The following is a 17126-nucleotide window of genomic DNA, read 5'->3' as shown; positions in this document are numbered from 1 at the left end:
CTATGGGGTTAAGGTCAGGCGAGTTTGCTGGCCAATTAAGAACAGGGACACCATGGTCCTTAAACCAGGTACTGGTTGCGTTGGCACTGTGTGCAGGTGCCAAGTCCTGTTGGAAAATGAAATCTGCATCTCCATAAAGTTGGTCAGCAGCAGGAAGCACGAAGTGCTCTAAAACTGCGTTGACCTTGGACCTCAGAAAACACAGTGGACCAACACCAGCAGATGATATGGCACCCCAAACCATCACTGACTGTGGAAACTTTACACTGGACCTCAAGCAACGTGGATTGTGTGCCTCTCCTCTCTTCCTCCAGACTCCGGGACCCTGATTTCCTAAGGAAATACAAAATGTACTTTCATCAGAGAACATAACTTTGGACCACTCAGCAGCAGTCTAGTCCTTTTTGTCTTTAGCCCAGGCGAGACGCTTCTGACGCTGTCTGTTGTTCAAGAGTGGCTTGACACAAGGAATGCGACAGCTGAAACCCATGTCTTGCATACGTCTGTGCGTAGTAGTTCTTGAAGCACTGACTCCAGCTGCAGTCCACTCTTTGTGAATCTCCCCCACATTTTTGAATGGGTTTTGTTTCACAATCCTCTCCAGGGTGCGGTTATCCCTATTGCTTGTACACTTTTTTCTACCACATCTTTTCCTTCCCTTTGCCTCTCTATTAATGTGCTTGGACACAGAGCTCTATGAACAGCCAGACTCTTTTGCAATGACCTTTTGTGTCTTGCCCTCCTTGTGCAAGGTGTCAATGGTTGTCGTTTGGACAACTGTCATGTCAGCAGTCTTCCCCATGATTGTGTAGCCTACAGAACTAGACCGAGAGACCATTTAAAGGCCTTTGCAGGTGTTTTGAGTAAATTAGCTGTTTAGAGTGTGGCACCAAGTGTCTTCAATATTGAACCTTTTCACAATATTCTAATTTTCTGAGTACTGAATTTGGGATTTTCCTTAGTTGTCAGTTATAATCATCAAAATAAAAATAAATAAATATATATATATATATATATATATATATATATATACATATACATAACATATATAAATAAACAAATAAATATATCAGTCTGTGTGTAATGAATGAATATAATATACAAGTTTCACTTTTTGAATGGAATTAGTGAAATAAAAAAACTTTTTGATGATATTCTAATTATATGACCAGCACCTGTATTTACGCTACCATTGAAAAAGTGCAATTTTTTTTAAAAATAAATTAATATTCTTTTATTTAGCAAGGATGTATTAAATTGATCAGAAGTGACAGACAGTATAGATATTTACAATGTTAGAAAAGATTTCTATTTCAAATGAATGCTGTTCTTTACTATTCATCAAATAATTCAGATTTTTTTTGTTCACAGACCGTTTCCACAAAAATGTTAAGAAGCACAACTGTTTTTAAAATTGATAATAAGGTTCTTAAGCACCAAATCAATTACAGGGATTTCTAAGAACCACGTGACAATGAAGACCAGAGTAATGACTGCTGAAAAGAATTGTTAACATTACTTCACATTGCACTGTTTCAGACTGTAGTGTTTTGCCCCATTTATATGTCTCTGTGTGTTCTCAAGGTTTAAGTTAATCCTTCTGAATAATCTTTGCCCTGCAGCAATCTACTGACATGAGTTTGCCTTGTAAGTATGCATGTTACATCCACATCCATTAAATCTTCTTTAAATGGAATTATGAATTAATGACATGAATTACAGCTCACATTTTGCACTCTGTGTTGAAATTATGTGCTTATTTTAGTATTAAGTAAAATAAACTTTATGAAAAACATTCAGACTCTGATTAGATGGTCTGCTGTTTAAAGCCTTTGTAAAATGCTGAAAAACATATGCCAGGTTGCATTCTGTACTTTGCCCAGCAACTGCATACAGCCTGTCAGTAGTATAATGACGCAAATAAATATATTACGCAAATAAAATACAACTCTATTACACAACTATAGTTTAATTAAAGTTTTCATATGTTTTATATAAGCAATACGCCGCATGAGTTGCTGCACTAAAGTGATTTTACCATGCGTAGATACTGCACTTCACACGGTGGCTTAAATGAATGACAGGATCAGGGCTTGACATTTACACCTGCCAACCCACCAAATGCGGGTGGAATTTAGCAGTGGTGTGTAATGCAGTCACTCCTGCCACTGCTAGCTATTTTGGCGGGTTGAATTTTATCTAAATTTTATTTTCAATGATAGTCTTTTAAAAAAGCATCTGAAATAATAAACTAAGTGCAATGTAGTGCTGTCAAAAATATAGATTTTATTCAATACATATCGTTACTGAAACGCTTCCAATACTAATTTTCCACTGAATAAATACACGACACCAGTAATTTCGACCATAGACCATAAAAAAAATATGGACGGCACGTCTTCACTACCTTCCACTGAAGAAAAGTGAAGCCGCCAACATCTGAATATGGCGCTGACATAAAGCTTTAGCTTTAATTTCTACATTTACATAACTGTTTATTTCACACCAACATAATGAATTGTTCTGCACGTGCGAGAGTGTGGCTGGCTTTTGATATTGTGGCTCTACTTCCTGCTCTCTACTGCGCAGAGTCTGTCTCAAATCTGCGCAGTAGTGACCTCGGGACTGGAGTAATGCAAGCAGCTACAATTCTTGATTTCCATCTCCCTTTTTTCATTTTCAAAGTACATGAGACAAACATCATTTGCCTCTTAAAACTAGAGGCACACAGTTTACCCTTTTCACCCGGACAAATAAGTTGCAAAAGTTGCAAAGAGAAGAACATATAGCGTAATGCCTCAACACATGTCTCATGTCAACACAAATCTCAAACATGGTGATGATCAAAAATTGTAATTAATTAAAAATATGAACATATGATATGATACATATGCTTGAGAATCTAAGTAAGGTCAACAAAAAAAACCCTTTTGTTAGCAACATTTTCTTCTAACAAATGTAGGAATAGCTTGAACAAAGATTATTTGGGATGAGTCGGTTTATTATCTTGAGTGAACTGAACAAGAATGCTCTAAACATGTTACTAACAAAAGTTTATTTGTTGACCTTACTTAGATTCTCAAGTATTTGTCCAAAACTTGTCCAAATGTTGTCCCAACTCTCCAAATTAAGTTATCTGAACAAACAATTTTACATTCAGCAATGTTGTGTCAGTTCCTAGCATGCATTGCAGCTTGAAATTTTTTTTATGTGGTAATATTGTATAAAAACAATTATTGCTTTGCATTAACTGGCTTGATTTATGCTGCTGCTGTTGTCACTGTTATTTAGCTGTCTCCTGTTTCAGAGTTCATATTTTTGATCATCACCATGTTTGAGATTTGTGTTGAGGTGTTGAGCTATATATTATGTTCTTCTCATTGCAACTTATTTGCCCAGGTGGAGTTGTGGGTGAAGTGTAAACTGTGTGCCTCTAGTTTTAAGAGACAAATGGTGTTCTAACTTAAAAAAAATCAAACATGGAAATGAAAAAAACTTGATTGTAGCCGCTTGAATTGCTAAACATTGTTTACTTGCCTTGACAATAAGTTCAAAAGACTACCTGCTCATTTCACGAACAAAAGTTTTTACGTTGACTAACTGGAGCTAATTATTTGAGTTAACTTAAAAAATTGAGTGCAGTAGGTTGCTTTATTTTTTTCAAGTTGGCTAGACTTGGTTTTTTTTGTTGTCTTGACAAGAAGTTTTAAGTTCAAAAGATTACCTTGTTCTCATTAGATGAACAAAAGTATTTAAGTTGATTTTAACTGGAGTGGATTGGTTGAGTTAACTTAAAATCAGGGTTTTTCAAAGCCCTCATCTCTATCGAGCATCAACGCTGATGGCTGTGCCAGCATGAGAGAGATAAACAATTACGAAGATGTGTCAGTGAATGAACATCCAAGACCAAGTACTGTGAAAGTGCAGGAAGGCAGTGTCTATTTCGTGCACATAATAAACTACAACAGATAAACATGTCAGCTGTGTGAACTAATCATTAACAATTCTCGTTTTTAATTGATACTGATAAGGATTCTTATTCTCAATAACTTTTAATCTTTGCTGTTTTCTGTTACTGCCTGAACTTCACATTATTTGTAGCGCAGCCATCCATAATCGCAGTAAGATTTGTACTTAATTGTAGGGCTGTAACGATTTGACCAAAAATAAAAACCTTGATTAATTGAACATTTGACCTCGATTACGATTAATGAACGATGATTTTTTGTGTTTTTTTTTGTTTTTTGCCCTCATAAGGTTTTTGAGTAAGTTCACTGATAAGGTTTGTACTGTAAATATTTTCTACTATTAAAGGTGGAATTTTTTTTCTAATGAAAAAGTGCATTGTGATTTTAAAATACTTGAAGGGAACGGTTCATTTTCAGCAGTTATTGTCTATGGAGCAGATTTCTGTTTGTTGTACATCGATACAGATAAATTAACACTGTAGGCCTACATTACATTTATCTGAATGCATTAATGAGAGAGTGATTGTGTGTGTGAATTACTCTTACTGTCTCTATTCATTATGAAGCTGTGGTTTGTACTTACTTAAAAGGTATTAAAATGTATGCCTATAACGGTTGAGTTTCTAAGCTACTTTAGTGACTTTTCTTTAGTCACAGCTTCTGTCTGAGTGTTCGTTTGTCAAAATATATCAGGCATTAGTTCTACATAATACACATCTGATGGTCGAAACTCGCTTTAATGTTCAAACTGGCAGGGCTTAAACCACATACAAATGACAAAGCTTTGTGAGGATGCAGGTGAAAGAGGTCTGCCTTCAGGGCGCGCGCGTTTTCAGAGAAGCCACACGGCTCGGCTCTCTGTGTCACTGAAAAAAGCTGAGCAATGAAACTGAGAAGTTTTCCGTATTGTTGTTTTTGAATAGTTCACAATCGCTTTAAATGTTGAAACTGGCAAGCCTTTAAACGCATTTACTCAGGGTTCCTACGGGGTTTGGAAAAGTATGGAATTTGATTTGAGTAATTTCCAGGTCTGGAAAAGTATGGAAAAAATAAATCAGAGTATGGAAAAATATTTATGTTTCCAGACTATTGTCCCTATTTCATTTTCTAAAAATAAAATTTAGAATTTCTAAATGTATATAATAAATATATACACGTTTTTTCAATGAATGAAAAGCTTGTAGCCTAGCTATGGCAGTAAAGGTCAGACCTGTGTGTTCCTTCCTTTCCACAGTTCAACAGTGGTTAACACAGCACTTTGTAGTTTGAGAAAGCAAGTTGGGTTTGAGGATAAAACAGAGTCGATGGTGGAGTTCTTAAAGGAATAGTACACCCAAAATGAAAATTTGTCATTTATTCACCCCCATGTCTTTCAAAACCATAAGACTTTATTATATTAACATTTTTAATATTTAAAATCTGAGAGATTTCAGTCCCTTTATTAAAGGACTTGTTCACCCCAAAATGAATGTCCTAATCATTTACTCACCTCAATGCCATCCAAGATATCCATGACTTACTTTCTTCAGTGAAAGATAAATTAAGTTTTTGAGCAACCAACTGAGTTGGTTGCCATTTTGGATGGCATTGGGGTGAGTAAATGATTAGTACATTTTCATTTTTGAGGTGAACTAATCCTTTAAACATCTTCATGTGTCCAAGATTAACAAAAGTCTTATTAGTTTAGAATGACATGAGGGTAAGTACATTTTTGGGTAAATTAATAACCCTTTAAAAAAATTGTGACTGATTTAGCATTTTGATCGTTAAGGTCACAAAAGGCAATATTTTAATAAAGGATTTCTAAATATTAGATAGCCTACATAGAGGTTTTGACTCAGAGTGTAACATACTTGTCGGTGCCGATGGCATTGTGGGTAAGTGCGTCGCCATGTAGTGCTGTTGTGCTTCTGGAGACCCGAGTTCGAGTCCTGCCTCATGGACTTTTCCCAATCCCGCCCCCCTCTCTCTCCCACCTTACTTCCTGTCTGGCTACTTTCCTATCCTTATAAAAGGCAAAAACGCCAATACTAAATCTTTAGAATGTAACACTTGTTAGCAGTTGAATTTGAAAACATTTTATCAGAACAAGTTAAATATGGTCGGAAAAATCTGTAGGAAGTCTGGAAATTAGAGTCTGGAAAAGTATGGAATTTTGAAATGAAAATTGTGTAGGAACCCTGTTTACTTGACAAACTTTATGAGCACAAAAGTAAAAGCGGCTTCGGGGCTTGCGCACGCCGTCTGTGTGTATGTGTGTGTGTGTGTGTCAGCGCATAGGCTATAAGAACAGCAATTAACTGACCTGTATAAACTGTATAAAACATGCAGTTACTATAGTGATTCTGGGTATCTATAAACACAGATAACTGCTCCTGCATCTGTCTGTGTGCCTTCAAACTGCACTTGATGTGACTGACGGGGCGGAGTCACGTGAAAACCGAAATAACCGACATGGGAAAAATACGTCGGTTAGAGGTTCTGAATGTCGGTTTCGGTTATTTTTCGATTAATCGTACAGCCCTACTTAATTGTCACCTTTAATATGTCACTTTTAATTTGTACAAACTTTCAGTTTTCAAATTCGGTCGATTTTATCACAAAATGCAAGCAATAAATGTTTTGGTGCTCTTTAATGTGGCCTGACAGATCGCTCAATCAGCATTTCGAGCTTGTATAAAACAGGTTGTGAACAATCATGTCACATAACGTCAAATTTACCTCAGAAAAGCCATTCAATGATCATAAACTCATTAGTCAGCCAGAAAAATAACTATAGAAGGGGGCATTTTGCCAAATAAATGCACTATATCACATAATCCTTTACTTAAAGGAACACGCCGACTTTTTGGGACTTTAGCTTATTCACCGTATCCCCCAGAGTTAGATAAGTCCATACATACCATTCTCATCTCCGTGCGTGCCATAACTCTGTCTGACGCACCCACCGCTAGCCTAGCTTAGCACAAAGACTGGAGGTAAACCACTCCATCTAGCCTACTGCTCAATAATTGACAAAATAACGCCAACATTTTCCTATTTACATGTTGTGATGTGTATAGTTACATCATGTACTAAAGTTGCGATTTTCTAGACCGAAATGACTAGGAACTATACTCTCATTCCTGCGTAATAAACAAGGAACTTTGCTGCCGTACCATGGGTGCAGCGGCACATTGATATTACGCAGCGCCTGAAAATAGTCCCCAGCACTCTCTCTGTGCAAGCAGGTTGTCAAGTTGGTTATGTTGACGGAAGTTAGCCTATTTTCAGGCGCTGTGTAATATTAATGCGCCGCTGCACCCATGGTACGGCAGCAAAGTTCCTTGATTATTACGCAGGAATGAGAGTATAGTTCCTAGTCATATCGGTCTAGAAAATGGCAACTTTTCATTTTCCATTGCTCTTAGTACACGATGTAACTATACACATTACAACATGTAAATAGGAAAATGTTGGCGTTATTTTGTCACTTATTGAGCAGTAGGCTAGATGGAGCCGTTTACCTCCAGTCTTTGTGCTAAGCTAGGCTAGCTGTAAAAGTAGAGTAGATGTGAAAATGCATGACATGACGTTATAGTTTTGTTCTTGGTGTCACCTTAATACATGGTTTCTCATTGCTTATTGCTTTCTTAAAATTGTTTCTTATGGAGTCACACAGGTGTTAATGTAGATGAACTCTACTCACGGTTGCTAATGTTGTCAGGAAGACCACACAGCTGTCTGGAGGTTGTATTTTTACCCTTTCTCACTTTTCACCTTCCTGTGCTGTTTCTTTAGAGATTTCAAGGCACGTCATCTTATGCACATGCCGTTCTTTCAATCACCCCATTTGATGGTAGAGATATGGATTTACTACACGCCTTCTGGGCATTCTCTTATTATTAGGTTACTGGGGTAGTATATTGACAGATAACACAACCATATCAAATCAATAGGTGATGGGAGTTTTGTCTTTACAATCCTAAAGCAATAGTGATTTATCTTGAGCTGCTTTATTTGCTTCACATATGTTTTGAATGAAAAAGTAAGTTCAGAATTAAAAAATAACATTGAGTACAGATGTTTTTGTCTGGTGTGTAGAAAGAGTTAAAACCACATTCAGATTAAACAGTGCTGTATTTTTAACTTCCTTCTGATGAACAGAGGCACAGGAAACCTTTAAATATCTAGAACACTTTTAGTTGTCAGATTTCTCATTCTTTTTTCTCATTCATGTTAAAGTCATTGACACTATGAAATAACTCAAATGGAAGGAGAAATAGGAATTGTGACTAAAATGTAAAACCTGTATTATATTTTTGATGACACAAAGTAGCTACCAGCTTTATCTAGATTTCTAGATTATAGCTCAGTACAATCTTGGTATGGTGGATCATGGCTTGTTTTTAACATTATTGAAGCAGTTTGTATGTCTACTGGAAAATTGTTGGCTGTTTTCATTGACTATCTAGTCTAGCTAATCCAATAAAAATCATTGAAAGTTTAGTTTGTAAAGAACCTATAGCTCAAACAATAGAGCATGGCGCTAGCCACGCCAAGGTCATGGGTTTGATTGCCAGAGAATGCATGGATTGATAAAATATACTGTATACCTTAAATGGATAAAAGCATCTACCAAATGCATAAATATAATGCAAATGTAAAGAAACTAATTTGCATACCACAATTTCCATATTGTTTCAAAGCTATTTTTAAGCATTTAAACAGAAATTCCATCAAATTTGTGGCTGTTTTTATATTGATATAATATAAAACTAAAGATAGTCTTGCCTTCTACACATTCACACTTGGTTTCAGAATTGAAATGTATGAATGTGCAGTCTATTGAGATGCAGAATGAAAAGCTCACCTCTGCTGTGCTGCTTTATGGTGGAATTTAAATTCAGCTGCGGTCTGCCTGTAAAGCTGCAAAAACCCGCGACCTGCATCTGGCATATTCACTTTATACTGTATAGGTGACTTTTTTAATGCGCTTCAAAGATGTTATTCATAATGCAAGTTTTATTAGTAGTAAGGTACCCAATCCATGGTTTTATTAATTCTTATACTTTTACTTTTTGGTACAGATTTGGAAAGGGAAATATTTAGATTTGGCTAAATTTGTTTCTCAGGGATTTCTTCTGTTTCCATCTCCAGAGAATGCCGCCTGTGTAATAGTTAAAAATGCTACAACTTTTATGCAACTTAGAATGTATGAAGCGAGAATGGAAGTAGAAGACAACACATCAGTGGTGCAAACAAAAATAGCTTCTAAAGGAAGCAGGGTTGGTTTTCAACAGGTGTTCTCAAGCGTGAGTCAAAGACCCAAATGGTGTGCTATCACCTAGATCTGTCTATTTGTACATATTGTGTTTGTGTGTATGCATGCATGTGTGTAACCATATGTCAATCTGTATGTCTGTGTGTGTGCATGAGTGTAAATGTGAGAAAGCAAGCCCACATCAGACTAGCTTGGCATTGCAAGACCACTTCCTCTGCCGATAGTGCAGTGTCTCTCTAATAGCGTTGCTTTTTATAGGTAGACTTAATAGGAATCACTTTTGCTTTTCAGCTAAAACAGTGGATTTAATATTCATTCACCCTATTATTTACTAATTTTATTGTATTTCTTATTCCTTAAAAACCCTTTACTCACTTAAAAAGTGTCATATCACATTTTTGTTATTTCATATTTTTCCTGAAGACCAGTATACATAATAATATATTACAATAAATTAAATATCAATAGCTTGTGAATATCAGTAGCCGACCATTACAGTTTATGTAAGTTTTAAACAGTTTTGTGATGGAATGTTATTGAAGGATAAAGAAATATAGGATGAAGTAAATTTAATGTTTCACTAAATTATATTTATTTTATTACATTTCCCTGAAGACAACTTATAAATCGTAATATATTATAATAAAGTAAATATAATTTTGTGAACATTTTCTGCCATCTCGTTGACTCTGAATTAAATGGACTGGTTTTTGTGCCTTTTAAAGCCTATTTGTAAAATCCTTTTTTTTTAGCAACAGCACTTTAACTTGAGCTGCAGATTTATTGTGTTGAGTATTAAATAGGTTCACTATTTATAGTTTTTAAACTTTGTAAATATTGCATTATATCACAAAACAATTTAAAATGTGACTCATAAACTGTGTAGGTCAGATTTAAATGATCAGCGATCTTGTTAAAAGTAAAATAAAATAATAATGTGCATATGTTTAAATCTTGTCATCTGGCATCATTTAAAGTTGCAAAACAAGCTGTTTGGCCGGCTTTGTTTCAATAAATGTGCTATTTTGATGGATGAATACTGAAAGTTACAGTTTGTTTTCATAATGTGTAAAACATTGAACTGTTTTGTCTCAAATGACCAGGGAAACATGTTTAAAACATAATGACTACAGATAAACTAAAAGACTATACTGTAAGTAGACCAACAACTGGCACACAATGTTTATCTCTAACTTGCAATTCAAAAACTTTTGTCTTTTCAGGTCATCGACACTTTATCAAAACTCTCGTATACGCCTATTGCACAACAGAGAGGGATCAGGTGGGGTTGCATTTGCAAAATTAATCAGTTGATCTTCTTATTCTCTGAGCTAAAATAATGGTTCTGTGCCGATTTCACAGGTCTTTCCCCACAGAGGAAAGCAGTGAAAATGAAGACATATACACCCATTTGGCAGATCTCCTTGAGTAAGTATGAAGCTCTCTTAACCTAATTGGTTAAGAGACGGTTGTTTTTATAGGAAGCAATGAGATACTAATTTAGACTGAAACTCATTAGCACTTGCAGTTTTAGTCACCCACGTGTATGTACTTGTTTTGTTTCTGATAAACTCTTGAATTGAACAATTCATATTTTCAGTAATGTATGAGATCCATAACCTATGCAATAATTTTTGCGTGGGAGGAATGTGTATGGCTGATTAATAGTAAGTGTGAACACAGGAAGTTACACAGGAATTTTCTATAGAAATAGAGCCATACGTACCTCAGTGCACTGATCTATTGTATTTAAAAACGAGTAGCCACAAAGTCTGTTTAATTATGTTCATATTTTTAAACCAATTCTGAAGCCCTAATCTTGAAGGTGTTTGTGTGAACAGTGAGGAGCTGGAGGAAGATATTTACGACCCTGTGTACGGAGATGTTGAGGGAGGAGAGGTGTATGAGGATCTGATGAGGACAGAGGCTCCTGCGTCTCAGTCGGTACTCAAATGACTCAAAACCACACACACACACACACACTCTCCCAATGCATCAAAGTATTAATTTCCTTTGTAACACCTACTCCTACTCCTACCTGAAATGTGGTCGCTTTCTTTATGAGTATCTTTATGAGTAAATCCACTGTAAACACAAAAAACTCCAGAAAAAACATAACTTGTGTCTTTAAACTGGATGAGTTGCCCTTTAAAACTTCATTAGGTTGTGTTTTTAAAGCTTTTTTTGGATAGCTTGCTGTAGTCTTCTCTCACGTTAGTGAGTTGTGTTGACAGAAACAGGCCGAGGTGGACATCAGAAGCTGCTGTCTTTTAGAGATCAAACAGACAGAAGCCAAATACACTGAGACTCTGGAGACCATTGAGAAGGTGAGATTCATATTCTCAGCTTGGAGGATTTCATCATGTCGTGCTTCACGTCTAGTGATAGACAGCTGCTCCGCTGTTGCCACACAATGTAGGATATAACTTTCCTACATGGAGCTTACTTTTGTGTGTGTGTGTGTGTGTGTGTGTCTTAACAGTATTTTATGATTCCACTGATAAAATTCATCTCAGCTACAGAAATTGACAAGGTTTTCATCAATATACCAGTGAGTAAAGCTGACCACCATGTTTCTATATTTTTTAAAGAAAAGAATGTCTAACATGTCCATCTTATATATACACATTTGTGTGTGTGTGTGTGTGTGTGTGCTTCACAGGACCTGGTTAAAGTTCACAAAAGCCTAATGGCCGAGATTCAAGACTCTGTTCAAAATAAAAATGCAGAAAACCTCCACCAGGTCTTCACTACTTACAAAGACAAGTATGAAACCCAACACATTTAAGCATATCTTAATAAGTATATTCATCTTATTTTTTCAGTGAAACATCTAAGCATCCATAAAACAAGATAAAGTTACTTCAGAAGCAAAATTGCATTATATAAGAAGACTTGTTTACAGAGAATGTTTTGAATTACATTTATTTTTTTCCCCCCACTGTCATTCATTCATTAATTTTCAATTTGAATTTAGTTTGTACACAGTCTGCCAATGGGGTAAGAAAAATCAACCGAATGATAATACAATTATCCAATATATTATTATATTTTTTTATTTAATTTACTCAACACTTATTGAAAAGTCAAACAAAGCAATCATATTGAGGAAAAATGAATTAAATATGCAAGGGGTGACATATTTTTGTGTAGAATCAAATTTTGTGGAAACTGCAGAGTATTTGTTGAATTTCTGCAGGCCTGGTTAATATTTAATATTTCTAGAATGATATTAATAAGCACTGCTGATGTGTGTGTTTTCTGCTAACATTTACCCTGTCTGCTTTAGGCTTCTGCTTTATGGAAAATACTGCAGTCATGTAGAATCAGCCATTTCTCTGTTAGACTTCATCTGTAAGGAGAAAGAGGGCGTTCGACTGAAACTAGAGGTGCAGAACTGTTTCATTATCTGTCATATTTACAATGTTTCATTCTCATTTTATAACTTATTATATGCTTTTCTCATACCCCAAATGCTAAAAGATCTTTTTTTTTGTTGAGGTTTTGTAGATCCTTCAGTGTTTTCATATTTCATTCACTTAATGTTGCAGGAATGTTCGAAGAGAGCCAACAATGGGAAATTCACTTTGAGAGACTTGCTTGTAGTTCCCATGCAGCGTGTGCTGAAATACCCACTACTGCTCCAGGTACAGTAACATGCACCCATACACCCACATCACATTTTTGAGGAACTTTAATGTATACAGTGTTGGAATGGATTGATTGTCCTACTAAAATTGACCACCTGGGGGCGCTGTCTGGTTAGTTTTCTCTTCATCTGTTACCACTACATTTCATGAACTTACAGAACTTGTCATCACTGCAGTAGGAAAGTTTTACTCTCCTGTTTTGAGCAGGGAAGACATTTCTGATAGTACAGGTTGCACAAATCAACACAAGAGGTCATTATATTAAGGTCGGCATGAAACTGCAATCACAAAATGTTTTACATTTGACGTATATATCTGAGCATTAGGGATATCCCAAAAATGTGGGGTGGTACTTGATTTTATCCACTGGGAATTTTGAAAAGTGATCTGAATATGACAAATGTAGGAGGAGAGGGAAAGATGTCTTCATAATCACATGCAAGATGTATTAGAAAATGTATTACTAGAATAAATAGTACCAGTTTTGAGGTGAAGATATGAGTGGCTTTGAACTACTTTTCCTAAAGTGACCACCGGAGGTGCTATGACCAAACCAAAATGTATTTATTTATTTATTTATAAGGACATTTCTGTAAATGTGCCAGTATTAGCCAATAGGCTAATTTCCAACTGTGGTCCTTTGTCAAGATTTTAAAATGGTGTAGTTTATTTTGTCAGATGTTTTACTGTTAATTTTCAATAAATACCATGTTTCTTAAAGGGATAGTTTATCAAAAAATGTCAATTCTGTCATTACCGGTAATTATCTTTTTGATAAAATTCGACAGCTTTCTGTCCCTCCATTTACAGCCTACACAACTACCACTTTCAAGCCCCAGAAAGGTAGTAAAGATACAGTATGTGACTCAGTCCAGTGGTTTAACCTTAATTTTATGAAGCGACACAAGTGCCTTTTTTGCGCAAAAAACACAATTTACCACGTACATTGGAGATTAATATTTTGTAAATAAAGTGGTAAATAGTTTTTACTTGAAATTGCAAGCACAATAAACCTCACAAGAATCGAAAATGGGCTAATATATACACTAGACATGTGATATGGTATACGGTAATACGATATACCGCAATAATGAACATGCACAATATTGTTATCGTGGGCACTTCAAAATACCGTGAATAATTTTTTTTTTTACAAATTATTCAGATTTTTAGAATGCATATTAAGAATACTTTACCCATCAACCGTTTAAAATGAACAATCAGATAACAAAGACTTAATGCTATTCATTTTCAAACTTAAACATTTTATATTTTAATCTGGACTAAATCACATGCCCTAGATATTGTTTGAATATGTTCTGATTGTTGTTCAGTCGCACACTTTACAATAAGTCAACATTATTTAACATTAGTTCATTCATTAACAAACTGACAATGAAAAATACTTCTAAAGCATTTATTAATCTTAGTTCAATGTAAATTTCAGCAAAATAATAATGCATTATTAAAATCAAAAGTTGTAACTGTATTTGAGCTTGACACTAACAGTTGCTTTTTTTAACTAACATTATCAAAGAATAATAACTGTAAAAATGTAGCTATTCGCTCTTTGTTAATGTTAATGCATTAACTAGTGAGACCTTATTGTAAGTGTTACCTATTGTTCTTTATAATTCTTTAGCATTTTAATCGGTTTTAAATATTTGTTTACTTTATACATTTTTGTGTACTGCTTTTATTGTATTTAAATGTTTGGTTCTTTTTGTTATTAGAAAGTTATTAAACCTGTTATAGTATGACACCACTTTTTTTGCAACTTATTTCAATATCGTGATAATACCGTATACCGTGATAAAAGCTTCAGCAATAACCGCAACATGAAAATTTGTTACCGGTACATGCCTAATATACACTGGAGTGAGACCATAAGCGTCTTATAATTTTCATACAACTCTCTTGCTGCCGTGATCTTTTGTGGTGTGACAGATCGCTGTTGGCCTCAGTTAAGGCTCACTTTTCCGCTTAACTAGTTACAATACAAAATAAACATGAATGAACACCAGAAGGTATGTTGAAAGACACAGTACGACTTACTGAAATCCCTATCATGTCACCAGGGCTTGACATTAACACCCGCCAACCCGCCAAATGCGGGTAGATTTCAGCTCTGGCGGGTAAGGCAGCCACTCCCACTAGACACTTTGGCAGGTTGAATATAATTTCAGCCTACAGCCAAATTAAATGCCAAGACCGTTGTATCACGAAATATTACAATTCACAAAATTACAAAATTACAATTCTTTATCAATTAACTTGCAGTTAGTGAAGGCGGGATAGGCAGAATCGAGCTGAATGACACACAACAGAAGCGCTCTCTCGCGTGCGCGCACTCTGTCTCTCTGTCGCACGCATGATCAGTTCTCCTTGCGTCTGAATAGTCAAATACACGCGCACACAGATGTCCAAATTTCCGTCGTGTGGAGTATCTCGCATTAACACAGTCAGTTATGGGTTAAGTGTACGTAAACAGGTGGGTAATAACTGGATATGTGTCAGAATATTATGTTGTAACGCGTTGTGTGCGAATGAAAATACGGATAGCTCGCCTAACGTAACTGGAGTTGATGCAAGCACGGAGGCGATCAACATTAAACAGCTCACACATTATTCCCTGCAAAACTCTCACAAGAGTGCGTCACAAACTCCATTCCATCCACAGAATTACTTAATAAAACAAAATAACTAAATGTTAGCAACAGAAAATAATCCGCACACATGGGTGCTCGAGACGCAGGGCGCACACAGACAAAACGCAGGCAGTTCAACAGGGAGCGCGCACTCTTAAAGGGGCTACACTGTATTCATACTCGTTACAATGTCATTAATGTATACATATTAAATAAACCTACTGTACCTGTATCTTTTTTTAGAGAAATGTACTATTGTTTTTGTAATTTGCTTCTTTGTTCTTTTATATAGCCTAACAAAAATAACTTGTATTTAAAATTTCTCATATTAGCCTTATTGCCCACCTGCACACCAGCTGATATACACTGTAGTCTTGATTTGGGTGGTCACTCTGCATTGAAAGTTTAAAAGGGTTTTAAATCTTCTAAATCAAGTAAAATGACACAAAATCAAGTAATTTAAGCATGCCAAAGTCAACTTTAATCATATAAAATGTAATTTCCAAGCAGTAAAATTGTGGCCAGTGAAAATGCTGAGTGGCTAGTAACTTTTGGAAACCACTAGCCACAGTGGCTGGTGAGCAAAAAAGTTAATGTCAAGCCCTTTATGTCACATGTAATCGCTCAATCAGTTTCAAACGCGAAAGACTTATATAAAACAATGCCATGTTACGTCACATTTGCCTCAGAAAAGCCATTCAGTGTTCAAAATCTCGTTAGTCAGCTAGAAAAATGTACTTAGAGATGAGCATTTTGCTAAATGTATGCACAATATTGCATATTCAATTAATGTATGTTTGAATAAATCTGTTTTATGTCAGCCACCATTTAAATGTTTATAATAAAAAATGAGTAGAAACATAATTATGTCATTAAAAATTTAATTTTAACATTATTATAAAAACTTCCTTATGTATAATTTTAAATGTAAGTGGCCTACAAGTCAATTAATTTCAACCGTTACATTATAATTATGTACCAACTGGGGTTCCCTGTAATAATTAATTAATAATAATTTGTTACATTTATATAGCGCTTTTCTGAGGTACTCTTTACATATAGAAGGGGGGAATCTCCTCAACCACCTCAACCACCACCAATGTGCAGCATTCACCTGGATGATGCGACGGCAGCCATATTGCGCTAGAACGCCCACCACACACCAGCTTATTACCATCGTAATTGTTTACTTTACCATATATAGTTTACAGCATTGGTTGAAAGATATATTCTTTGAGCAAATTAAACATGTACCTGATTGGCCCCAAATTAATCAACAAGTTAATCCAATTGCAAGCTTGTGAATCAAAATCAAATCATATTGGGAAATTTGTGTCAATTCCCAGCCCTAGTGTCAATAAATGTGTTTTGTTTTATTTATTTTTTTTATTTGAAGCAAATGTTGTCTTTTCCCTGTATTTTCTTGTCAGAGTGAACCAGAATGCTTTGTTGACTTGTTAAAATCACAAAAATGTTCTCCTACAACAATTCGTGAAGATGTCACCTTTTCCACCTCTTGTGAGTGTGCAGGTCTGAATGAAGACATTTTTAATGAAATCTGAAGATGAAAATATCTCAAATTTGGAAAATGGAAGCT

General features: G+C 35.4%; 1 protein-coding gene across 1 annotated transcript in view; it reads left to right on the top strand.

The window, feature by feature from the left end:
* Positions 1-17126, top strand: part of vav3b (vav 3 guanine nucleotide exchange factor b) — a gene marked incomplete at its 5' end in the record, with an annotated part of 71912 nt that overhangs the window by 11436 nt on the left and 43350 nt on the right. Inside the window, 8 exons of the mRNA XM_079818540.1 lie at positions 10455-10513; positions 10594-10659; positions 11073-11175; positions 11466-11558; positions 11714-11782; positions 11894-11997; positions 12521-12620; positions 12783-12878. Coding sequence (XP_079674666.1) covers positions 10455-10513; positions 10594-10659; positions 11073-11175; positions 11466-11558; positions 11714-11782; positions 11894-11997; positions 12521-12620; positions 12783-12878 — 690 coding nt within the window. The remainder of the gene's footprint in view (positions 1-10454; positions 10514-10593; positions 10660-11072; positions 11176-11465; positions 11559-11713; positions 11783-11893; positions 11998-12520; positions 12621-12782; positions 12879-17126) is intronic.

The sequence above is a fragment of the Gobio gobio genome (assembly GCF_949357685.1).
Source record: "Gobio gobio genome assembly, chromosome: 6".
NCBI classification, from domain to species: domain Eukaryota; kingdom Metazoa; phylum Chordata; class Actinopteri; order Cypriniformes; family Gobionidae; genus Gobio; species Gobio gobio.
The sequence above is the reverse complement of the archived record's forward strand: the minus strand, read 5'-3'. Positions and strand labels throughout refer to the sequence as shown.